Source organism: Crinia signifera, chromosome 12 (assembly GCF_055691185.1).
Source record: "Crinia signifera chromosome 12, ASM5569118v1, whole genome shotgun sequence".
NCBI lineage: Eukaryota > Metazoa > Chordata > Amphibia > Anura > Myobatrachidae > Crinia > Crinia signifera.
Window position 1 is genome coordinate 55,307,986 of NC_139228.1, and position 26,914 is coordinate 55,334,899.

A 26,914-nucleotide genomic window follows, 5' to 3' on the forward strand; every position below is an offset into this window, starting at 1 on the left:
ACTGCAAATGCTCCATGCTGAGAAAAAAACATGGCTGGTGAACCTTATCAGGTGCTGATCTGGGGTCGGGCGGACAACACTTACCAAGAAGAAAGCTATTATATCACAACGGACAATGGGGCAGATGTATTAAGCTTTAACAAGAGATAAATCCAAGGGTGATAAGGAGAGATAAACGTCCAGACAATCACCTGCTAACTGCCATGTTACAGCCTCTGTTTGAAAAAAGTCAGTAAGGAGCTGATTGGCTGGACATTTATCTCTCCTTATCACCCTTGCATTTATCTCTTGTTAAGGCTTAATACATCTGCCCCAATGGGCTTGATTTTGATTCACTCGCAAAAGCAAATTCTCTCTCTAATGGACAAAACCATGTGTACTGCAGGTGGGGCAGATGTAACATGTGCAGAGGGAGTTACATTTAGCTGGAATGTGTACTTCAAACTGATATCTATATTGCAGTGTAAAGGGGTGTACACACTGAGAACTTTTAACAGGAGATTTTGACTAGATAGTCAAAATCTCCTAGAAGGTCAGCCAAAATCTCCCTATTTTTCTCCTGCTTAGTCAATATTGTCTAGCAGAAATTGATTAGCATAGATTTACTGTGCAGACAAGGCAATTTTGACTAGATCATAGACTATCATTGCTTAGTAAAAATCCCTTAGTCAAAATCTCCAGTGCATCTAGCCAAAATCTCTCACAAAATTACTTAGTCAAAATTGTCCATTAGTCAAAATCTCCCTGTGTGTACACCCCTTTAGAATAAAGCAGCCAGTATTTACTCTGCATAGAAACAAAATAACTCACCCAAATGTAACTCTCTGCACATGTTACATCTGCCCCACCTGGAAAGTGCCCTACGATGGGAGCAGAGAAACACTTGGTCGGACGCTGATCGGTCGGCTGCTTGGAGTCCGAGGCTGCACTGTGCCCCCGGGGAAACTCGGGGTTGCCGAACATGCACAGGTGATCCCAAAATCACCATGCACTAGTAATCACTAGCACTGCGCACTTCCCTCTAGGTTAGCGCTTCACGTCCTTACCTCGTCCTTTTGGATGGGGTAGGACAATTTTTCACACCCCCCACCCCGGCCTTCTGGCTGAGGTATCTTTATTATTTATTTCTCTTCTTCTTCACGTTCGTGCACTTTTTCACGTTTTCTGTAGTTTGTCACATTTTTTTGGGTAGTGTGGTCGACCCTTACGGGCCTTCCATTTCCCCAATGTGCCAAAGCTCTCGCCTTTTTGGGGAGAGCTTTGGACCCCTCGAGGACGACCCCGAGCCGCAAGGCGGAGGGAAGTCTAATGCGGGTCTCTCCAAACCTTCGGGTGCGGAGAACCCACCGTCCTAACCCTTCCGGGGGTTGAGGAATGAGGGTCTCTCAAAGCTTCGGCGAAGAGGACCCACCGATCCCTATTTTCCCCTCTTCGGCCTTATGGTTGAGAGGGGTTAGGGGAAAAATGGGGCCCTTCTCCTTCGGGAGAAAGCCCACTTCGATCGCATGGCCCCCTTTGCACGTGTTTAGGCACAGCACTGGTGGTAGGGAGCACACCTCGGGCTCCTGAGTTTCTTCAAACTCATCTGCCCCACCTGCAGTGCAGCATGGTTTTATCCATTTAGAGAGAGAATTAGCTTTGGAGAGTGAACCAGAATCAGGCACAATCTCTTTTATTTTGCAAAGTACTAGTTACAGCTCAGGAGCAATAAGTTATATTTCTCTAACAATTAATGACAGGATCCTTTTGCAGCTGACTGTGGGACTCGGGTGGTACCGGTGGCTGCTTGCCAGTAATGACTTACTGACTGATGTCACTTGTTCGATGGTAATACCGCCATTTGGCATCCAGTGAAGCTGGTGACATCATAGATGAAACCATGATGTCACTCTACGGGCGAGGATATACTTGCAGCTGTGTGTCTGTACTTTGAACTTGCTAGAGGCCTTAAGTGGAAGCTCTGCCCAGATGGTTGGGGTGGGGCCCGTTAACCCTATAACTGCCAGGCTAGAAATATATTACTTATAACAGTGCTGCCATAGAACCTCAATAACCAGAAGGAGGCGCCGGTCGTGTGGAGGGGCCCCTCAGCCGGAGAAGATGAAGCATATAAGTAAATAAATCTCAGTGAGGTTAATGATTACATGGAACAGGGTGCGGGCTGATAATGCTACCAGAGGGCATTGTCTATAGCAGCCAGGGAACTGTTTGCTGTCGCCTGTACAATAAATGTAATAAATGTGTTCAAGGTCTCGTCACCAAACGGACTTGGGGCCATAAGAGTGGAAAACTGCGCCCACTTAACGCATTTATATTTCCGCATGTGGGCTGTAAAGAGTTAAACCACTTGCATCCTGCCTGATATTGGCGTACCTATTGTCCGTACGATATATAGCGTATTTAGTCTGGAGACCGATGTTTATCGGCGAATATGCGCATGTTCAGACCCGATGTGCGAATGCCTTCGTCGACTATCACAGTCGCTGAGGTGTTTGAATACGGGCAGGGGGCTGGCGCATGGCAACACTGGGTGTGGTGAAGCCTGCACGGGGTGGGGGCAGCTGACGTCACATGACCATTTCCTTCCTCAGATCAGACTGACTTTTATCTGTGAGCGGGCAAAAAAATCATTCGATGGTCGGCGACTATCGAATGATTTTTCACCTGTACACCCGCATGGGAATGGATGTGTCAGAGTACACATCCAATCGCAAACTCGGGAGGGGGGGGAGCGTTTGCTCTCCCGGCAGGCGCTGTTTACCCGCTCGCTCGCTAGCGAGATGGTCTGAATCAGGACCATTGTTCTGTTTTCTATTTACCCACTGATTGCGTCAGGCTTATTTACTAACGCCTCTATTTGGCATGCCGCGGACAATAGCTACACGCCAGACGGTTTTGTAGCAAATTTGCATCATGTACTCTGGGCACTGGCGCTATCGCTGCCCGCAGTTGCATGTGGCTGGGGTGATCACCTGGGGAAAAAGGCAAAAGACTGTTCTGCCATGCCATGCATGGTGCCACACAGTGTAATGTACCAGTCTCTGCCCCCGCACATTCTGGACGCAGCTACGATGTGACACCGGTGCTACAGGAACTGGCACATCTGATATATTTATCAGAGGCCTTTATTAAGCATTGCATACATGTCAGGTCCCTGTATGCTGCACTCACCCAATCGTGCACCCTGTGCCCACGTCTTGGATAAGCCTGGCTCCAATTCCCATGCTCCACAAGGGAACAGAAAAGGTTCCTCCGCTGCTATAGCAACAGGTCTCGGATTCCTGTGCGATTCTTTGTATTTCTATTGTATCAGGGAACTCCAAGATGGGGGCTGGGGGGGGGGGGGGGGAGCGGCGGTAGGATGAATGGAGGAATGTTTACATCAACACACCACAGACCCTTCTCCCCAGCAATCCACTCTCCCTCCGCCCGCAGGGAGAGGAAGAATTCCTCTGTGTTTGCCCAGACTCCTCTAAACTTTATTCCGCAGCAGATCGGCGGAGAACTTTCCGGATAAATTTCCAGAACAGGTGGGGTTCTCGTCATTTTCAGATTAGGAAACGCTAATGTTTGTTCAGGCCCTGAGAGCCTCCCTATTAGGTCCCAAATAAGGTTCCATTAAGGAGGAGCCTGGTCTGATTTATGGAACAATCAGAAGTCTAATGGGGCCTACATACGTATCGATATCAGGCCATGTTCTGAGCGATGTTACTGCAACGCGCAGAAAATGCCCCTACATAAGGGCATGTGTAGGGGCATAGCGATAGCGATGTGTGCCTTCACCCCGAGTTGGAAAAATCAGCGCGCTGGATAAATCAAATGAATAGCCGTGGTCAGGGCCACTGTTCTGTGCAGACCGCTCAGTGGCACATGGCTGGCACATCGCTGTGTGCTGAGGGATCTATCGCCCAGCAGGGTCGTTACATGTGTAAGAGTACATAAGAGTACTTGGAAGCCTACAAAGCTTGATCATCTATATGTAACCTAGGGCCCAGAGTAACAGATAGTTCAATATAGTGCATAGAATAGTTATTGGTACTTGTTTCCTAGCACGGCGCCCAGATTTTCTACGTACGCTAACGTAGTGAAATCGCATTGCATCGTATGGGCCATTTTAGTGCCATGCGGTGCGATTTTTTTTCATGTAATTTATTCACTGCTCTGTGTGCCCCAGAGGATCGGATCATATCGCACCTACCGCAAAATCGCATGCGGTTTTATAGGGTGTGCGATGCCATTACATTAGCTATACAATAATATCATTGTATGACATACAATGATGTTTTACGCCCCCCCCCACTATCCATGCCACCCCGAAGCGTGGAGAGTGCAGCGGAACGCGTCCTCCGACATTTTCATACCCCCACTATCCACGTCGGTGTGGAGTTTATGTATATAGTGTGGCGAGCCCATATAGCCACCGAACCCAAAGCGTGGCGAGCGCACGCGGATTACTTTACATGTATTCCGCGTTCCCTCGCCACACTTCGGGCTCGGTGGCGTGCTGTGCTCACCACACTATATGAAATAAACTCCACACCGACGTGGATAGTGGGGGTATGAAAACGTCGGAGGACGTGTTCCGCCGCTGCTAAACAGTCTCCTGAGTGCCGTCATTTCGTCCGTGTCGACCATTGGATTTCTATGGTATTATTCCGCTCTGGCACCAGGAGCAAGCTGTCCAGATGACCTATTGAGTGCCGGCAGTGCTTGGAACTGTGTATATATATATATATATATATATATATATATATATATATATATATATATATATATATATATTATACATATATACATATATACAAATTTGTTGGTGAGTTTTGCCCATAGGATTTAAAAGGTCACTAACATTAAATACACAACTATATGTTTTTTTGCCTTTTTAAATCCCGCAGCAGTAAATAAATGTAAGTAAATATACCCGTAAGGGTCCGAATTATTAGAAAAATGGCTAAAACAGGTCCAGATGGTTCCGATAATAGTCACCAGGCTCCTCCAGTCATAAAGTATAAATAGTAATAATAATGCCTGGAGCAGAGTATTTACGGGGCTGCAAACAATGGTTTTATGTTCAGTGTATTGATTCTTTTTATTTTGGTGAGGTTCTGCATTTGCCAGTGATTTATCTTTTCCTGTACAAGCGTAGCGGCCGGGAACTGCATAGCGTAGCATGCGCAACTAGGCTACACAATGGCTAATTCAGGGCAAATCCACCTGCAATGCCTGCAGCTTAGAATTGCTAGATAAGTTCCAGGTGGGCACATGCTGTAGTGCCAACAGTGCGCCAAGTGTTAAGCTCCAGTACTGCCCGCTCTGCCAACTACACGAGGTTACGTAGGGAGAAAGCGGCACTGAAGTAGTTAATGAGCAATGCTTTGTGGCTGTGCAATGATTCAGAACGTGACAGAGCCAAGTTCACCCCTCCTGAGTTACACAGAGCCCTGCATACGTGAGGACGCCAAAAGGGAAAATTATTGTTTCAGGATTTCAGTCCCCAGTGTTACATGTGATATCCTGTGTAATCAGAAAATCACCTCTCAAGCTTAATGTGACCGCCGCAGCTGCATCTAAGCTCCTCATATATCACTGCATGACAGCACCACTTACATCACAGCACCACCTACATGACATTACTTTACACCAGAGCACCCTGCATTACAGTACCTACTGCATCACAGCGCCACCTACATGACCATACTTTACACCACAGCACCCTACAGCACCACAGTACCTTACACCACAGCACCCTACATCACAGTACCCACTGCCTCACAGCACCACCTACGTGACAGTACCTTACACCACAGCACCCTACATCACAGCACCACCTATGTGACATCACTTTACACCACTGCACCCTACATCACAGTACCCATTGCATCACAGCACCACCTACGTGACATCACTTTACCCTACATCACAGTATCCACTGCATCACAGCACCACTTACACATCAACACTTTACATCACAGCACCCACTGCATCACAGCACCACCTACGTGACATCACTTCACACCACAGCACCCTACATGCCTGCTCTAAACACTGGAGGCATGGTCACCTCCTGTGATTAGGCCACGCCCCCAAAATGTTTAAGGTGGGTGAAAAAACACTCTGACGTAGTCCCTCAAACGCCACACACACACCTCAGCAGCAGCACACACCTACAGCATGTGCTGTGCTGACAGCAGGCTCAGCATGAGCTCTCACGCTGTCAGTGAGATGCTCATGCTAGGCCTGCTGTCAGCACAGCACATGCTATAGGTGTGTGCTGATGTTGCCCGGGAGGGACATAGGGGGAAGGTATGGGGGGGAGGAAGGGTCGGACCAGGGCCCCTCCAGCAAGCCTGGGAAATTAGTAACCACCTCCCTCTCGGCGGCCTGATCACAGTACCCACTGCATCACATCACCACTCACATAACATCACTTTACACGACAGCACCCTACATCACTGTACCCACGGCATCACAGCACCACCTACGTGACATCACTTTGCACCACAGCAGCATACCCCACAGGGACTCCTACATCACAGCTCCCACTGCATGACATCACTCTACGCCACAGCACTCCCCTAAATCTCAGCACCATCTACATCATTGCACCTCCTACATCACAGCACAACCTACATTACAGCACCCACTACATGACATAATTCTACACCACAACACCCTACATCACAGCACCTCCTGCATGACATCACTGTACATCACCAAACTCCCCTACATCTCAGCACCCCCAACAGCACAGCACCTCATAAATCACAGCACATCACTCCATACATCACAGCACACCTACACTGCATCACCCTGTACATCACAGCACACTTACATCACAACATCCATACATCACAAACTCTACACCACAACATCCATACATCACAACACTCTACACCACAACATCCATACATCACGACACTCTACATCACGGCACCCCTACATCACAACAAGTTACATCACAGCATCCATACATTATAACACTCTACATCACAGCACCCCTACATCATAGCCATAGTTGCGTACCGTCCTGCATTCTACAGGAGACTCCCTGAAATAGCAGCAATCTCCCTCTCTCCCAGATTAGTCTAGCAATCTCCCTCATTTCACCTAGCCTACATTACACTGTTACATTTTTGGGGTAAAAAGGGGAAAAAAAGAAATGAGAGAAAAATACATTTACAGTGAATCATCAGCACCATTTCCTAGCACTATACCAAGTATAGTAGCTCTTACTAACTGCTCTGGGGCTCATCTACATTTGGATATAAGTCATTTTCCAAGATTCCTCCCAGATGTAGAAGTACACACCAACGATTCTAGGTGCCACGTTCACAATCTGTTTTCACAATTTCTCCATATATGGAACTAGACACGCCCTTTAAGCGGAGCATGACACACCCTTTCAATGGGGCCCTGCGCAAAATTCTGCTACCAACTATAATCTCCCTGAAACTAGCTTTCAAAAGTAGGCAAGTATAATCATAGCTTCCATACATCACAACAGTCTACATCACAGAACCCCTACATCCAGATAATTCAGGACTGCGCCCAGGAATTACAGACAGAGAGTAACAGCAGTGTGTCGGGGACATGGATTACCAGAGCAGATGTCCCACATTTGTGACCAATGCTGTTACTTCTAAGGTCACATCCAGATCCACCTCACATAGCACAGAACTGGGGACCCTCCCTGATTATCTCACACTGGTGTTCCATATGTACATCGCCCTGTGTCTGTGTGCCCCAGGAGCCCACTCAGCGCCAGGCTCCGTCTCTATAAATGTATTACTAACCCTCACAAGAGACCAGTGTGTGCTGTGGTCCTTCTGTATGACGGCTTGTGTACAGACATGGGCCCAGCACATGCCCTGTTTTGCTGGGGAACAGGACTTTCAATCTCCCACCCTTCAATATTCCAGCCCAGCACAGAGTGGAATAACAGGCCCCAGATGGGGCGGTGCTGGTTGCAGATATAATTATATATAATATTAAGACAACAGGAAACCTCATTCCTGGAAAAGGATTGGTGGGATTCTTGCCACAGAGAGATTTATAGTTCTGTGGCTGCTAAGACTTTATCATTGCAAACGATGAAGATAAGTTTCTGTGTATCCAGCACTTGTCTAATATAACACACTAGGGGGCTGATTCAGAGGTGGTGCTTTGCAGAGGTTTGCAAGTGATTTTGTTTTGTATTGCGCATGACATTAACATTGAGGATTTGGACGCAGAGTGATTGTCATTCAGCGAGCATTTTGTGGGAGGTAAAAAGCAAAACTCGGAAGTGATACGACGAGAGGCAGCTCCAGAATAGGGGCTGCAGCATATTTCAATATTCAAACAGGGGAGCCACACCAACTGCCATTCCAGCCGGACTCGCTGGCTGTTGTTGGGGCAACCCAATTTGAATTCGAACTTTGCTACCTCACCTCCCCTGGATCCGCCACTGGTTGCGGCAGTTACAATGGCTCTGGCTGTTACAGATGTGCCCTTATACCGTATAGCTGTGAACTGTTGTAGTTTAACTATTGTCTAATGTACCTTTATTGTATATCTATCCCAACACCCTTCTATTCAGACGGTAATTCAGTTAGAAGACTGGTGTAAAGACTTGGCGCCAGGTGCTGTTTAGTCCATTACTTAGTGGAAACAATGGAAAGTTAGTCAGCATCTGTACCCCGCAGGCCACCCTGCCCTATTACTAATCCTCTAACTTGTTAGGACTGGGGTTCTCCTGACACACACACACACGTACACCCCCAGGGCTAAATCTCTGCATCAAGGTTTCCCGCTTCACGTGCTGGATGCTTATACAGAGAGGTAAATAATCCCCATATACTGTAACATCCACTTCTTGTTATTATTATTATTATTATTATTATTATTAGGATGTACCGGAGAGTTTGGCACAGGCAGAATGGACGGGTGACGGGGATCCCCATTAAGTCATCTCCCTAAATTGCTTTACAAAGTTTATTTTATTGATGTGTCTGTTGCCTAATCACACCGATATATGTGATATATAGTTATTGAATGATGTCTCTATATGTATCATGTCCTGGAGGTTAGGCACTAAATGGGCATACACATGCAAAGATTTGTGCTAATAAGCTTTTGCTTATAGATAGTGGGATTCTGTAGAGAGAGTGGGAGAGAGGTGAATGATTAGCAAGATAACATCCTTATTGGATATTGCTTCACACCCACTCCAGAATATTTGACGGAACTGTGTAGCTCTTTCAGTGATAGGTTGCTTCACCCTCGATGCTCAACAGAGAGATACCGCAGGTCTTTTCTTCCTGCTGCGATTAGAATGTACAACTCTCATGGTCTGTAGTAGACCTACATGTTCTTAAGGGGTGTACACACTGAGAACTTTTATCAGGAGATTTTGAGTAGATAGTCAAAATCTCCTAGAAGGTTAGCCAAAATCTCCCTATTTTTCTCCTGCTTAGTCAGTACTGTCTAGCAGAGATTGCTTAGCATAGAGTGACTGTGCAGACAAGGCAATTTTGACTAGATCATAGGCTATCATTGCCAAAATCTCTCCCAAAATTGCTTAGTCAAAATCTCCCCGTGTGTACACCCCTTTAGATTCTAGATTTATATTGTTTGGACTTATTATCCTGTGTGTTCTTATTATGCTATTTTACTCTTATCTGTACTTTTAACCTTGCTGTAAAAATTGCAAATTTCTCTATTGTAGGACAAATAATGGAATTCTATCAATCTACCGATTAAGCAAACAAAGGCTGGGTAGTGGTTCAGAATGAGAGATTGCGATCAGTAGCTCTCATTCTGTACACAAGAGAGATTTGCAGTCACTTGCTAAGCAATTTGACTAGATTTTGAAAGCATGCACTGACTTAGCAGGAGATAATTAATCACTCGGGGCATACACACAGAGAGATCTGTGCTTACTTTTTAAGCAATCTAATCAGATTGCTTAGAAAATACCACAAAATCGCTCCGTGTGTATGCCCCTTAAGAAGGGGGTTTAGGCCGTGGGGTGGGTAGGTTGGGCACTAGCGGGGAGGATTTGGGTTAGCTAGGCTGCGGGGGGGGGGGGGGGGGTAGGCTGCAGGAAGGTTAGGGATGGGGGGGAGATACTTATTGGAGGGTATGGGTGAATACCCTACCCAGACAAGACCCCGGAATGCCATAATGGACATTAAACTGCACTCCGGATCTTGTAGTGTCCGGTCCAGGGGTGTCCTTGTCCGGAGGGGCTGCCTGTGACAGCTGTCACCAGACAGAAGAAGAGGTGGTCCGAGCATGTAGCAAAATCCTATTATTTCAAAAACCTATTTATTCCTATGTCACTGTTACAAGTGTGGGTATACTGCAGGCAGAGACGTGCGGGGGACCCTTTGCTTTCTGCCCCTCCGATTATGGGCATTGTGTAATTATAACCGTTCTGGGAGCTTCATTGTTGGTCCTGAGAACGCTTGGTCCAAAAATATCCGGAATAGACAAATGAGCCCTGGAGTGCGGAAAATCTCCACTTCATTTGTTAAGCCTGTAACGTGGACGTGGGACTCAGAGAGCTCTTTGTGTACTGAGCCTTTGGGCATCAGGGAACCTTCTTACAATGACGGGCAAAATATAGGATGTAAGAGAAGTTCTATAGTAATGACTCCGCGCCTTGCTGCACTCAATGCCTCCGACAGTAAATGCATCTCAGTCATTGTTGCTGGTCTGAGGGGTTTCCGTCTCATCACACTACCTGACCTCATTGTGCCGCTCGTATGGAAAGGGAGGGGGATCTACGAAGATCCGGACTCACCTCCCCAACACATCCCTTCCCCAGCACCTTGTGGAGCTCTTGGAACTGAGGGGTGAATTTATGAAGCTTGGAGAAGTGTTATCTATCCCCATAAAGAACGTTATGAGCAAGGTGATAATGGTTCAGCCAATCAGCTCTTACCTGTCAATTTACATACTGTAGCTGATTGGCTGAACCATTATCACCTTGCTCATAACGTTCTTTATGGGGATAGATAACACTTCTCAAAGCTTCATAAATTCACCCCTAAGAACAAAGTGACTTTTGATAACTTACACCCAGACTGTGTGACACAGGCAGACTCGGGTAAGGGTGAAGTGTAATACCCCTTTTCCACTAGCCTAAATATCCCGGGTTTTTGCACGGGAGCGGGCAAAACCCGGGATTTTAGGAAGGTGGAAACGCTCCCTGTGAGACCCGGCATTTCTACCCAGGTAGCGACCAGGGTTGAACACGGGTTCATCCAGGGTCACTGTGTAGTGTAACCGGGGTCGATGCGACCTGGGTCCTGTTCACTATAGTGCAAAAGCCGGTGCTGGGAGATGCTTTCATCTCCCAGCGCCTCCCCGACCCCACCTCCCGATGACGTCACCCGCCCGGCATTATGCCGGGTGGGGACTCTAGTGTGAATGGGTTTGCAAGCTGGGTCACACCTAGGCTGTAGCCGGGTACAAAATCCTGGGTGCGACCCGGCTTGCAGATGGAAAAGGGGTATAAACGAGGGTCAGACCTGATGGGCCAAGTGCTTATCTGCCCTTACAAACCATGTCCTCACAGTTAGGGCCTTGGTAGGAATCAACCCACCAGCGCTGTGAGGCAGTAATGCTAACCATTACACCGTCCGTGCTATAATAACAGTGGTGAGTATAACACACACAAAGCTTTGTTATTCCCCTAAAGGCACTGACCCTATATAATAGTAATGACAATGATCATAGTGCTGCCGCTGTGTCCCCATATCCTGCTAATGGCAGTCAGTGACAGCGAGGGCTCTGGCGAGTCCATGTGTCACAGTGTGAGGCATTTCCTGACGTTTGGCCGGAATCCATGCTGACATCTGCAGGACAGGATGGGGGTGACATGTCAGGGAGAGGTTACATACTGGATGGGAGATCGGGCCCATAGTGAGAGCCGCTGCTGATTATCTCCGCACACAGGAGGCCTCTGTGGATGGAAGCAGCCGGTTACACCAGAAATGTGTCATTAACCACCAAGTTCCCAGGAGTCAGCTCCCGGTGCCAGCTCTCATCTAATCTGGATCTCGCTGTGAAACCACATTGATTAGCAAATAGAGAGGCAGCCACAGCATGTTCTATCTATTGGCCGTGTATAATGCACGTTCTATCTGGATGCCACGTATGGTGCATGTTCCATCTGATTGCCACGTATGATGCATGTTCCATCTGATTGCTACGTATGATGCATGTCCCATCTGTTGGCCACATATTATGCATGTTCCATATTTTGGTCATGTATGAAACATGTTCCATCTCTGTCCAGATATGATGCCTGTTTCATCTATTAAACACGTACTGTATGATGCATATTCCATCCAGTGACCGTGTATGATGCATGTTCTATCTGCTGGCCACATACGATGCGTGCACCAACTAGTAAGCATGCTGGTTGTTGCATCTGATGACCACGTATTATGCATGTTCTATCTAGTAACCACATATGAGGCATGTGGCATCTTGCAACCATGTATGATGCATGTTTTATCTGGTGGTCACATGTGATGCATGTTCCTTCTGGTGACCACGTCATGTTACATATGACCACGATGCATAATACTTGATATATCTGTATAACACGTATGTTGTGTGTTACATGTTAGCGCCACATACTGTATAATGCATATTACTTCTAGTCATCTTGTTGTACGTAGTGTGCGCTAGTCACATCATCGTCTCAATTAGGTCCCTTCAATGGATGGTGTATCCATTGAAGGGGCCTATTTCAGACCTAATCCAGGACTGCAAATTCACAGACGATTATCGATAGACTGCGCATTTGTACGACCCGTAGTAAGTGTGTGCAAGGCCGACCTGTGATAAAGTCCTGATACTTTTTTATTGCTGGCCTACACAAGGTCACTGACAGGAAGCCGGCATTTGTGGGTGGTAATTTTCACAAGTCGTGCTAAGATGTTCCCAGCCCTGCATGGGGCGGGATATCTCTCTGACAGGGTGGCGTATACTTGATCGCCCGGTCTGGTCCTAATTAGGCCTATGGTCCCAACTGCGTCCTTGCAGCGCTGCAGGTGTAACTTCAGACACATGCAGGGAGGCGTGCAGTGAGCGTGTTGTGGGCAGTGAGCGTGTTGTGGGCAGTGCTGCTACTAAACTGATGGATATACTGATGCTGTGGCCCTGGCACAGGTCACATCGCCTCTTATGATGCCAAGTTCTATAAACCTTTAACCTGCAACCTATTAATAGCAAGACGGGCAGGAACTGATCAGGAGGAAGGTTCATAAACAGGAGCAGCTGTCCCAGCACTCTGTCATCCCCTCTGCTGTGTGTCCTCCCCTCTGTCCTCTGCTCGTAAACAGACGCAGGCGAGCTCCAGTCCAAGCGGTGATGCTTTGTTTTATACCGGGAAGATTCTATTATTTGCTAAAGGGCAACTGGGAGATGCAACAAGTGTCCCCTTGGAGGTTCAGGGCATGAACTGTTCTTGGTGTGCACTGAGGTCCTGGTTCAGAGGTGGACACGGAAGCTTCTTTTGGCACAGCTGCTGTATGAAAATATGCAAATAGCGCAGGAGGCGTCCTGTGTAAACAGACTCCTCCTTCCAGCTTCTCTGATCCGCTGCTGTGTCCAAAGACACATTGTCGGATCATGCTCCGTGTCACAGCATCTTGTTTAAAAAATAAAAAACAAAATTGGTTATGCCGTGCCATCGATGGGGGAACGTATTCTACATTGGCCATATACCATCGATAAATATGAATACTCAATAGTCGATGGCCGTCCTAGTTAAATTATTTTTTTGCACACCCCTCCAAACACAAAAACAAGGCGCAGCGGGGGTTACACCCTACTTTCCAAGCAGTACAGGTACTTGAAATCACATAAGTAGAACAGTACAAATATTTTAGGAGACAGACGAAGCTGAACGTGCACTTCTGCCCTGGGTCACAAGCCACAAAAGGTAGCATTGTATATTGTTCTCACTATTTGAAACACAAGTGGGGTCCAATAAGGGCGTGACCACATCTTACAGATGCAAAGAGACTGATCACAAGTTTATTAAAGACTACAAGAGTTTTCTATCACACAGGGTCATCCTGCTCAGGTTAATGTAACAGATGAGGAATAGGGTCTGTAATTGAATGAATTGAACAGGTCTAACTGAGTTCAGCCCTTGGTACTTGCTCAAGCGTCACAAGCGTCACATAAGAAACAGTTGAAACGTCCCTGTATCCATGACTCAGACTAGCACAGAACTCACACTACACGCCCGCGACCAGATAGAACAGTTCTGGGCAATCGCATTGTCACTGACAATTCTCTCCCCAAAACGCACATTTCATGCAAAGACAAAACCGGCAAGGATGCACTCGGCTCAAGAAAGGACGGAGTTATGTAGCAATGCATAAATCCTTGCATGCGCTGTATTGCATGCGCTCGCTAACTGCGTCAGGGCGTAGAAAATGCTTCTGACGCCGCTGGCCTGTGGTAACAGTACAGCATGATAAAGCAGAATGGGGACCAGCTCCGATGTATGTACTGGGTGGGCGGACAGATAACAGTATTTGTGCTAAAAATACGAACAGCACCTCGTCTTATACGGTCTGTAAAGCATCTGTGTATCACAGAAGAGTTATTCTCTATGGAAACCGAAGCAGAGTCAACAGAAAATCCACTTTTTCTCTAATATCCCCAAAGTATTGTTTATTTTACTACTCTCATAAGACCTGGCTCTTTTACCAAGTCATCCAACTAGGAATGTACCACCTGTCATTGGAAGGAGGGGGGGCAAAAAGAAAGACCAGGCCCTTGCTCAGGCAGCCTGTTTATAGGAAATTCATATTTTTAAAGGCCGTTTTCTACTTAGGTCTTCAATACGGACATATACACTGCTCAAAACAATAAAGGGAACACTAACGTAACACATCCTAGATCTGAAGAAATGAAATATTCTTATTAAATACTTTGTTCTTTACATAGTTGAGTGTGCTGACAACAAAATCACACAAAAATTATCATTGGAATTCAAATTTATTAACCCATGGAGGTCTGGATTTGGAGTCACCCTCAAAATTAAAGTGGAAAAACACATGACAGGCTGATCCAACTTTGATGTAATGTCCTTTAAAACAAGTCAAAATGAGGCTCAGTAGTGATGAGGTGGCGGATGGTCTCCTGAGGGATCTCCTCCCAGACCTGGATTAAAGCATCCGCCAACTCCTGGACAGTCTGTGGTACAAAGTGGCGATGGTGGATGGAGCGAGACATGATGTCTGCTAGCCACATGAGGTCTAGCATTGTCTTGCATTAGGAGGAACCCAGGGCCATCTGCACCAGCATATGGTCTCACGAGGGGTCTGAGGATCTCATCTCGGTACCTAATGGCAGTTAGTCTACCTTTGGGGAGCACATGGAGGGCTGTGCGGCCCCCCAAAGAAATGCCACCCCACACCATTACTGACCCACTGCCAAACCGGTCATGCTGGAGGATGTTGCAGGAAGCAGAACGTTCTCCTTGGCATCTCCAGACTCTGTCACATCTGTCACGTGCTCAGTGTGAACCTGCTTTCATCTGTGCACAGGGCGCCAGTGGCAAATTTGCCAATCTTGGTGTTCTCTGGTAAATGCCAAACATCCTGCACGGTGTTTGGCTGTAAGCACAACCCCCACCTGTGGACGTCTGGCCCTCATACCACCTTCATGGAGTCTGTTTCTGACCGTTTGAGTAGACACATGCACATTTGTGGCCTGCTGGAGGTCATTTTGCAGGGCTCTGGCAGTGCTCCTCCTGTTCCTCCTTGCACAAAAGGTGGAGGTAGCAGTCCTGCTGCTGGGTTGTTGCCCTACTACGGCCTCCTCAAAATCTCCTGATGTACTGGCCTGTCTCCTGGTAGCACCTCCATTCTCTCGACGCTGACAGACACAGCAAAACTTCTTGCCACAGCTCGCAATGATGTGCCATCCTGGATGAGCTGCACTACCTGAGCCACTTGGTTTGGGATCTTTTGGTCTACAGCAGGCATGTCCAACCTGCGGCCCTCCAGCTGTTGCAAAACTACACATCCCAGAAGGCCTTGCCACAGTTTTGATATTAGGGAATGCTAAAACTATGGCAAGGCATGCTGGGATGTGTAGTTTCACAACAGCTGGAGGGCCGCAGGTTGGACATGCCTGGTCTACAGCATTATTGTCGACAGTCATTGGGTCAACACCATTAGGGCGACATGGTTCTAAGTCGACAGGTCGTAAGTTCTACATTGTCTAGGTCGACAGTCAAAAGGTCGACAAGGGGTTTTTCACGGTTTTTTTACCTACATGTCAACACAGTCGACATGGACACAGCTTAAAGTGCACTGCATCACTCGCTGCACTCGCAATGCGTCAGGCACGGTGCCTCGCTACGCTCGGCACACTATTTTATTCTCCCACCATGCCCTAATGGATGGTAGGGCATGAAATACCACCTGTTGACACATGGCGGCTAAAAAAACTGTGAAAACCCCATGTCGACCTTTTGACTATCGACCTAGACAATGTCGAACTAATGACCTGTTGACCTTTTCCCATGTCGACCTTTTCCCATGTCGACCTAATGGTGTCGACCATAATGCTGTCGACCAAATGACCGCATCCCAGCCACTTGTGTGGGTTGTAGACTCCGTCTCATGCTGCCACTAGAGTGAAAGCACCGCCAGCTTTCAAAAGCGAGCAAAACATCAGCCATAAAGCATAGGATCTGAGAAGTGATCTGTGGTCACCACCTGCAGAACAACTCCTTTATTGGCGGTGTCTTGCTAATTGCCTATAATTTCCACCTGTTGTGTATTCGTTTGGCACAACAGCATGCGAAATTGATTGTCAATCATTGTTGCTTCCTAAGTGGACAGTTTGATTTTACAGAAGTGTGATTGACTTGGAGTTACATTGTGTTTAAGTGTTCCCTTTTTATTTTTTTTTGAGCAGTGTATAATAAACTAGGTGATTCTTCGCGCCCTGTGGGCGCTCTTCACACCGTCATAAGGGGGTGCGCCCCCTTAATTTGTGAACGTTTGCATTGTGAGAAATATGGTTAGAATTGTATGAAAGATGCCTGTATTGCAACTTGAGTTATAGGTGAAATTTGTTAAATAGAGAGCATATGATGTGGAAGGGGGTGTGTATTGTTTTGTTTAATTAAAAAGTGGTTGTTTAGGTGTGTGTGTGTGTGTGCGCAATAGTATAGTAGGGTGTTTTTGGGTCAGCGGCTCCCCACTGGCGGAGGTCACGACACAGGAAAACAGGAGGCTGGGTAGTGATAGGGGTGTGTGGGCATAAGGGGGACTAAAGAGGAGGGTGGGGGACACTGTGCAGCTTTTGCCAGTGGGTGAGGGTCCAGCGTGGCAGCACAGGAGTACAGGACGGTGACCCTGAGTCAGTGGGCAGTATTCAATGAGGCTGATTCGCCATGTTTTATGGCGATTTTGTGCTATTTTCGTGCTGTACGGCGATTTTTTGACTAAAACGGTGAATCAGCCTGTCATCAACCCTGCTCAACAAAACAGCCACTGATCCCCTCTCCCAGCTGGGGGCTGCCCAGCTGCTCAGGTAGTGCTGGGTACTCCCCCAAAATGACAACGTAATGTTGCACGGCAATGCCCCTCTGCCCCATCCCGTTGTGGCCACAACTCTGTGGTGTGGCAAGTCCCGCTTTGGAACCTATACAAGTTGGGAAGTATGCTGAGGTTTGATAGAGGTGAGAGTGAAGTCACCTGAGTTGCAGGTAAGGTAGTCTTTCTGGAAGTGTCACATTGGCAGATCTTGCCATTGTTATCAGTTTTGCTATGAGTGTCACAGCGTGGAAAGTGGAACCCCAGCATATGCAGACCCTGTTTCCACAATACCTTTGTTTCTTCACTTGTATATAAATGGTTAGGAAAGCTGGACTGAGACCCAGAGCCAGCAATGCGCCTTCCTCTTCCTGGACCTGACGTCTCTCAGCAGCACAGCTGAGTGTCCTGCGAGTCTGCTCTTCCTCTATCTCTTATCTCTGCATGCATTCCCAGCTCCTGTCACAGTCTCTTCCTGAATCCGGCCCCTGTGATGGGAGAGGTCACAGCTCCTGAACTTCACACAGAGACTCTGGAACTCTGCCGGCCTAATAGTGTCCTGTTTACACAATGTGCACTGTGGAGTGTTGATGAAGTAACACTGCCTTGTTTTTATCTACAGTGTTTCATAAATTCCTGAGAAATGTTGTTTTTCAGACAAGTTGAGTGACAACTGCATATTAATTGTGTTGTTTATTCTCCTCACAGATAACTCCTCTTTCCAGGATGATGAGGCGCTAGATATGGAGCCCTCTACTTGGCCAGCCAACAGCTGCACAGTCAACGGTCACACAGGAACGGCCACAAGGTCTCGATTCCCAAGCTGGGTCACTTTCGAAGATGAAACTACTGCACCTTGTCCAAAGGAATCCACCTGGAACCCAACAGACAGTACAAAATCACCTTCTACACCTGAGAGAACCTGCAATGCCACTGGTTCCTTAAGAAAGAGAGAACGACCCAAGAGCTCGCTGGTTGACCTTTCCAGGGCTCAAAGACTTGACTTCTCCTCATTACATAGACAGCTTTCATTAAATTCCACTCCTACAAAGGCCCCCAATCCATTCCTAGATGAGGCCTTAAAAGATGTCCAGCCATCCCCAATCAATCCATTCAGCACCTTCTTTGAGGAGCAGGAGAGACGTTCTCAACGCTCCTCAGTATCTAGTGGGGCAGACTCATGCCAAAGAAATTCCATCTCCATCCTCGCTGAAGAACTTGATACCGAACAGTTTGAAGACTACAGGAAAAAGGCTTTGCAGGCGGACGCCGTTGAACAACTGAAGCAGATTCAAATTGAAGACCCAGATTCCCCTTGCAGCCCTGACTTACCTGACGATCCTCTGAAATTTGATGAGCCTCTTGGCCCATGTCTAACTTTTACTAAGCCTCAACCAAAGGATGGCTGGCCAATGATGCTGAGGATTCCAGAGAAGAAAAATATTATGTCGTCGAGACACTGGGGTCCCATCTATGTTAAAGTCACAGAGACTGGGTTTTTGCAGATGTTTTACGAAAAGGGTTTGGAAAAGCCATTCAGGGAATTTCATCTGGAGGTCAACCATGAGATTTCTGATCCTAAACTTCAAAACTATGATGATAACGGGAGGATTCATACAGTCCGCATCGACCGGGTGGTGTATAAGGAGAAACGAAAGTACCAGCCGATGCCTCTTATCACTCACACGGGAGAGAAAGAACAGGTTGTTAAGTTGGGAACAACAGACTATTCAGATTTTATAAGTATCATCTCCTCCATCCAAGATGTTCTGTTCCACCGAGTTGCCACAGTAGACCTCAGCACTGTTCACCAAAATTACAATGAAGAAGAGATCACTTTGGATGTCAGAGATGAATTTCGGGGAATCCTGGGCAAAGGAGACAACCAGATTCTCCAACACTCTGTGCTCACACACATTCATGTGCTCAGTTTCATCTCAGGAATGGCGGACTGCACGATAGGGCTCAACGATGTTCTCATTAAAGGCAACGAAGTTGTCTCCAGACATGACATCATGCCAACTACCACCACAAAGTGGGTGAGACTCCACGACTGCCAGTTCCATGCCTCAGCAGACGAAGAAGCATTCCACAGCTCCAGGATGGTAGTGTTCACTCCAATGGACGCCTGCAGATTTGAACTAATGAGGTTTAGGACCGTGTTTTCAGAAAAGACCTTGCCCTTCACACTCAGAACCCAGGCATGTGTTCGTGGGGCTGAGGTTGAGCTACAAAGCTGGTTAGTCATGTCCACAGGCTTCTCCACCAACCGAGACAGTCTTTCACAGGTTCCCTGCGAAAATGTCACTATTCGACACCCAGTTCCCCAGGAGTGGGTAAATTATTTCCGGAGAGACAGTGTATTAGGGGAGAGGTCTCTGAAGGCCAAAGTCAACAGGGAAGCTAGTTTTGGCTCTCCCAGCCTGTCTGGTTCAGAACCGGCCATGAGAGTTACACTGGGAACCGCTAAATACGAGCATGCCTACAACGCCATCGTGTGGCGAATTAGCAGACTGCCTGATAAAAACTCAGGTAAGACAAACTGTATACCTTAACTCTTTACACCTCCAGCGTATCTTGTGGTCTATGCAACTAGTTATTTTGAAGTGAGCAAAAGCTTGAAGAGTGGAGGCCTGACACAGAGGTGGGCGCTGCGGTGACTGAGTATTGTGCCGCATTGCGTCTGTGTCTTTATGCTAATGCTACATCTGATTTTTGGAGGAACTCTCCTTGCTGTGTGAAGACAATGCATTTCCGTCATTGGCTAACTGCGTGCATACTGCCAGTGCAGGCCCTCGATCACTGTTAGTCCACATATTACAAGCGCAGTTATCAGAAAAATAAACATTTGATCTGTCCTCTTTAGCCAGTGCCAATTGTTACATGACAGTGTAAGGGCGGAGGACCAGTTGAATAGCCCCGATGACATAACTGGGATACTGGCATTTAATGCTGACAGCTGCACCAAATGCAGTTACTGCATTTATTTACATATCTGTACCAGTAAGGAAAACAGTGTGGATTTTCACCCTCCTCCGCCCATTGAACCGGTCCTGGTTTTAGAAATTCAGGGCGACAATAAACAGGGTTCTCCAGGATTTCTAAAACCAGCACCAGTCCCAAACAGCCAGCAGGGTAATGCCACAGCCGGAGAGAACTTTTTATACAAGTTCAACCAGCCAAAGCATTAACCCTTTGACTGGTCAGCCCAAGCAGGGACCATCACTCCAGAATAACCCCTGGGGCTGTCCCCGATGCCCCTGGGTGGTGGGCATTGGGCTGATATTTTGGTGTAAAAATAGAACAATAAACTTTTGGGTTTTGTTGTGGAACTACAAGTCCCAGCAAGCATCCCCCGCATGCAGGGACTTGGAGAACCACAAGTCCCAGCATGCGGGGCATTAAAGGGCCCCCTGGTTCTACAACAAAACCAATAGTGAAATAAAACACACACACACACGCACATAAGAAAAATAAAACTTTCATTCATACTACAGTCACTCATAAATACTTACCTATGGATTCCACCGTGGGCCCATCCTCTTGTCCAGTAGAATCCAGTCGGGTTCCTAAGGAAAGAAATTATACTCACCAACTAAGCCAGAATAGATCACGTCCTTTTCTTTCTATGTAGGCATCCAGGGGTTAAAACCAAATATCTTGCTTACCATCAGAGAAGCCTGAAGTGTATAATTACACTTGGGGCTTCTCCCCCGAATGGCCGGTGATGTCAGACACTGGGTCCTCTCCCAGCAGTGGGCACCGGGGGAGTTGCGGCTTAATAGGAATCCCATGTTATAGTTTAACATGGGCTTCTATGGGCAGTTCCCATCATAGACACCTATGTTAAATATTTAACATATATATTAAGTTTATATTGTACCTAACTTAACTCTCTGCACATTAAATCTGCCCCCCTGCAGTGCAGGATCGTGTTGCCCAGTTGCTTGCTGTTTTGCCTCATGGGGGTGCACACCGGGCACTGCAGATACGCTGGGAGTTGCATTGCACAGGCAATTGGTGGTGCAAATTCACCATGATACCAGCTCTGAGAACCCTACTCACTCCTGACTGACCCCTAACTATCTATGTGTCACATAATAGCCAATACCCCAATATATATGGGGGAGAACAATTTGTCCAGTGCTTGTGTAAATCAGTTTATCCCTTTTATTTACCACAGGATCAGGTCACCCTCACTGCTTCTACTGCCACCTGGAGCTGGGCTCAGACCGGGAGGTGCCCCAGAGCTTTGCCCGCCATGTGGAGGTAGAGTTTGACATGCCCTCAGCCTCGGCTTCCAAGATAGCCTTGCGCTCTCTGTCGGTGGAGGACAGGACGGAAATCAAGAAGTGGGTTAACTATTCTGCCCATTACTTCTACAAGGTGAGACCCCGGTATCAGCTGGGATATTATAGTACTGTAGTGCTGGAAAGATCACGGGGATATTACAGTACAGCAGTGCTGGCGGGATCACAGGGATATGACAGCACTACAGTGCTGGCGTGATCAGAGGAATGATAAAGTAGTGCAGTGCTGGCAGGATCACAGGGATATGACAGCACTACAGTGCTGGCGTGATCAGAGGAATGATAAAGTAGTGCAGTGCTGGCAGGATCACAGGGATATGACAGTACTGCAGTGCTTGTGTGATCACAGGGATATGACAGTACTGCAGTGATTGCGTGATCACAGAGATATTACAGTACTGCAGTGCTGGAGTGATCACAGGGATATTACAGTACTGCAGTGCTGGAGGGATCACAGGGATATTACAGTACTGCAGTGCTGGAGGGATCACAGGGATGGCTGCCTGTAATATCTCTCAGAGCCCCTGTGTGTGCTAGAGTATGCTCTGCAGAGAATGCTCTATGCCTCATGCCTCTCTACTGCCTAACTCCACTCCTCCATGCACGCTGTTATCCCTCCATGCTGCCCCACGTTGTTGATGTTTTTTCAATATCAGACAGGTCTTGGAAAGTGATTGGGCTTTCTTGGGGGGTGTGGTGGGGGGCTAGAAACATGTCCTGTTCAGTGATGGAACAACACTGCATACACAACCACATGCCTGGGAGGCCATAAGCAGACAGAGAAATTGCCCCTGTCATGGGGCAGTTACTAGTGCCGACAGTGTCACCAACCGTGGGGTATAAGTATGCACCAATCTGTATTACAGCATGCCACGAGTGCTGACATTGGTTGTTTCAGTCTTGCAACTTCCCTGAATCAGCATCTGTATAGAGTCACAGACAGGTTACAGGAACTGTGTGCCACTCAGGATATGGTCCTTTGTGTGTTTAGTGTACCATGTACTAAAAATGACTTCCAAAGCCTCCCATATACCCCCTATAACTGCCTGTGAGAATGTGGTGGTCTGCTTCTTACTTTCTTCTCTTCTCATCAGGTGGAAATTGAGCAGAAGAAGACTCTGAACCCAGACATGGAGGGTGAAGCTGCAGATAATCCCGCCAAATGTGTCACACAATAGTTTCCAAGGGAAGCCAGTAGACCATTATTAAGACGGGCACACAGGTGCAATCGGCACTAGACCCACAGGGTGATAAGGTGCCCGGGGTACTGCACCAGTGTGTCACAAGTTCAGTGACAAGTAATCATTTGTAGGATTGAAGCTCCAACGTCATGTTGGCTAGAGGTAGTGACACTAGATGGTTTCCATGTGCGTTAGAGGAGGAAGCGTAGGGCGTACAGAAAATACCACGGAGAGAACTGAGGATTGAGAAGACACAGCGACCGGTACTGTGGGAGAACTCCTGAGATGTGAGACCGCCCACTGCATGACCTTTAGCCAATAACCTGAGGAGGGAGGTGCTCCGAGCGGCGTCTCCACAACCCGGTAATAAAACGAACGTGGAATAATGTAGAGAAGATTTTATTTCTGCTAATAGAAAAGCACAAACGTTACTGAGCGATGCATAAACAGAGGAAGATCCCAAACTGGACTTGAAGTTTGCCGGAAATAATTGTCATTGTGGAACTAATTAGCACAGGAGAGGAGCAATTTTTAGGGATTTCTGCGTAAAGGGCTAAATCGTCTCCTATGTATCTGACATTTTATAGGCTGAAAAGATCTTGCATTTGTGGTTTAGCATATCAATTGCGGAGCATTATTATGTGGCTGTTCCGCCACGTGCTCAATTCGCCCCCCCCTCCGAATATCACTTGACCTTTATTTGCTGGAGGTGGGGGGAGAGGCTCGGACTTTGCTCTGACTAATGTCCATCCACACAAAACACCAGGACATTGTGCAGATCTGTGCTGTGAATGGACCACTGTCTGACAACGCTCCGGAGTCATCTGTTCCAACAACACTGGATAGCAACACAATCCATTCAGGGGGGGATTCTGGGTAATTCGCAAAGCACATTTGGGGCCTGATTCTGGTTCACTTGCAAAAGCAAATTCTCTCTCTAATGGACACAACCATGCTGCACTGTAGGGGGCAGATGCAACAGGTGCAGAGAGAGTTACATTTGGGTGTTATTTTGTTTCAGTGCAGGGTAAATACTGGCTTCTTTATTTTTACACTGCAATATAGATTTCAATTTGAACACACCCCACCCAAATCTAATTCTCTCTGCACATTACATCTGCCCCACCTGCAGTGCAGCATGGTTTTGTCCATTAGCAAACCAAATGTGCTTTGTGAATGAAACTGAATCAGGCCGTCTGTCCCAAAGCCGTAATACTGGGAGCAGCCGGCATTGCTCCCCGGTTCCCTCCTCACTATTTATAGGTGATGCCATTTTCAGAGGCAGAATCACAGGAAGCCTCCACTGTCGGGAAGTTAGCATGGCCTGGGTCTCTGTACTAATTATCCTGATAAGCACAGATATTACCCGAGGTAACTGCAGAGGCCCAGGTTGTTTTTAGGTAGGTGCCCATAACTGTCCTGGTCTGTGGGCAGGAATGTTTTCTGGAATGTCAAGTTAGCACAATAGTCACCTCCAGGTGTACCACACACGGACATAGACCCAGAGCACAATGTACTGCAGCATATCTAGGGGGCGACCTGCAGGTTAAAAATAGAAACACCTAGGCCCCCATCTCTATCTGCAGCGGCCCAAAGGCTGCCTGCTGAATGTTTATAATCAATGTTTCACTGTGCACCGTTTTATGGGCTGGTGACTGTTTACAGCATTTATATTTCTGTTACTATCATCCTGCATCTATTGCCATAAGAAGATCATTTGTGCACCCAAGTCCTCTGTACCCTGCCTGCAGCAGACAGGATTCTGAGTTACCAGCATCATCCTGGAGCCTGCGGAGTGGCTCTCTGTGTGTGTGCACGCATTATATACTGCGCTATGCAGCATTGGCACACCTGCGTGCGTGCGTTTGTGTAGAAATGTGTGTAAGTAATCAGAGTTTTCGCTGCAAACTTTACCTGAATCTTTTAACTGCTGAGAGCTTAAATTTCACAAAAACCACTTGAGGTGGCCGAGGGGGCATGGAGTCAGCTTCAAGAAGCCAAAGGCTATACGCACTCTCCAAGAGATGCATTTACAGCATAGGTTATTTGTAGGATAGGGAAGCTGCAAATGTAAGCTCATGGAGTCATGGGCTGCATAGTGCAGCTCATTGTATGCCCCGTTCTGGTGCTGTGTAAAGCCTCAGAGGCAGCGTGAGCAAGAGGACCAATCGGAAGCTGTCCTCACAGAAATAGTACGTTTTGATTGGTTGTCTCGTTCATTCCTGCCTCTGCAAAGCCAGTTTAAAGCAGCCACCTTAAATGTTCTGTGTCTTTAGGTGTTACATATACAAACTGCAGTATCCGCTTCTATGCTCAAAAGACCGTCCCCAGTACAGTATACCTGCTGTGATTATAGCATTGAAAGAAGCGGCCTGTGCCCGTGATCACGCCAGTATGGCGGTTATAGGCATCTGTATGGTTCTGGGCCTCACAGCTGGACTCAGGTCTGTCTGTAGAGTAAGATATAAACATCTTTACGTTCTGCCCATGTGTACCAACCAAAATGTGGTTGTATTTAAACTTAACCATACCTTAAATCTCAGACTTAAGGGTGTGTGCCATGTAATTACCGCAGGGCAGGCTACAGGGAGATGTGACATCATCAGACACCTCTACATACCCTTCTTAGGAGGCAAGCCTTCTGTGGGTGCCCGGTATAGAGATACGCGGTGACGATGATGATGACAGCAGCAGCGTTATCTGATTGGTTGATAATACTTTATTCCTGATCTTACCTGTTACACTGTGTCAGGCTGCAGCTGCTTCTAACCCTCTGGACACTGCAGGAGAGAAGATCACCAATTCATTTAATGACAGTGTTTTGTATTTGATAACTTTTTGTATGAAACTTTCGTATTTATTAATAGAAGTTTGGACACTATTCTTTCTTATGCATATGACACTTCATTACATGAAACTGTATATAAATAGTCACAGTAACACTGTCAAAAGGCAAAGTATTTCTACGCTGTAGCTGGGTGTGCTGTGCGCAGATGTACGCCTTGTGAATAAGACTCAACCTACATTTCTTAGACCGCCATTTTCATGTAAACTCTAAGTGAGACCTTTTTCGCGTTTAAAAACACAGGCGTCGGATCTCTGCCCCATAGGTACAGCTGCCTCTTGGTGTATTAGCTAATAAAATGCCTACTGAAGATGGGCAGGCGGTATTTTATGAATCTACATTTCCATTTTATGGTTGGGGAACAACAACTGACCCCCCCCCCCCCCCCTGTAGCACTGGGGGATAACTGTTTTGCAGAATGTAGCAACAGCACAAACAGGTTTTTTTTTAATAAATCCATAACAGGGAAGAGGCATGTCAGACCCGGGGTACTCTAGAAAGAACTGTATTATATGTTACTGACTGAGTGGCTACAGAATGATAAAATAATGTTTGGATATTACAACGTCTGCAAGTTCCCTTTTATTGTAATTGCACTGGATTCACTACAGGAACCTGGCACAGGGCACTACAGGAACCTGGCACAGGGCACTGCAGGAACCTGGCACAACTGCTATACAGACAGTGTTGGACTGTATTACTGTACAATTTGGCAGGTATTACCCACTATCTCCCCCGTGTGGCAATATAGCAAATTGCAGGGCGCTTGGTGAAGCACGGACAATTCCTACAATGTACCCAGTGTCACAGTGTGGCATGACACAAAGTTCCAGCAGATTTACATTTTTCTTGTTTTTAGCATTTCCTTAAGGAAAAGAAACTACTGATTGCTCTCTGCTTTATGTATAGAAAGTCAAATAAAGCATTAACAAGGTGTCCGGCCTGGTTATTGTCAATGTGCGTGCGGTGCTGGTAAATCAATGGGGGACCAGAGGCGTGATGTTGGTTTAC

At 47.0% G+C, this 26,914-nt stretch overlaps 1 protein-coding gene across 8 annotated transcripts in view; it reads left to right on the plus strand.

The window, feature by feature from the left end:
* STON2 (stonin 2) overlaps positions 1-26,837 on the plus strand; it is a 61,372-nt gene extending 34,535 nt beyond the window's left edge. For 7 of the 8 annotated variants that reach the window (XM_083166299.1, XM_083166303.1, XM_083166301.1 and 4 more), the window contains 3 exons: positions 18,276-20,099; positions 21,751-21,953; positions 22,972-26,837. In XM_083166299.1, the coding sequence (XP_083022425.1) occupies positions 18,276-20,099; positions 21,751-21,953; positions 22,972-23,055 (2,111 nt within the window). In that variant the 3' untranslated portion in view covers positions 23,056-26,837. Of the gene's footprint in view, positions 1-3,430; positions 3,531-18,275; positions 20,100-21,750; positions 21,954-22,971 lie in introns of those variants that run through there. The other variant, XM_083166307.1, reaches the window with a different exon arrangement.
* The last annotated feature ends 77 nt before the right edge of the window (positions 26,838-26,914 follow it).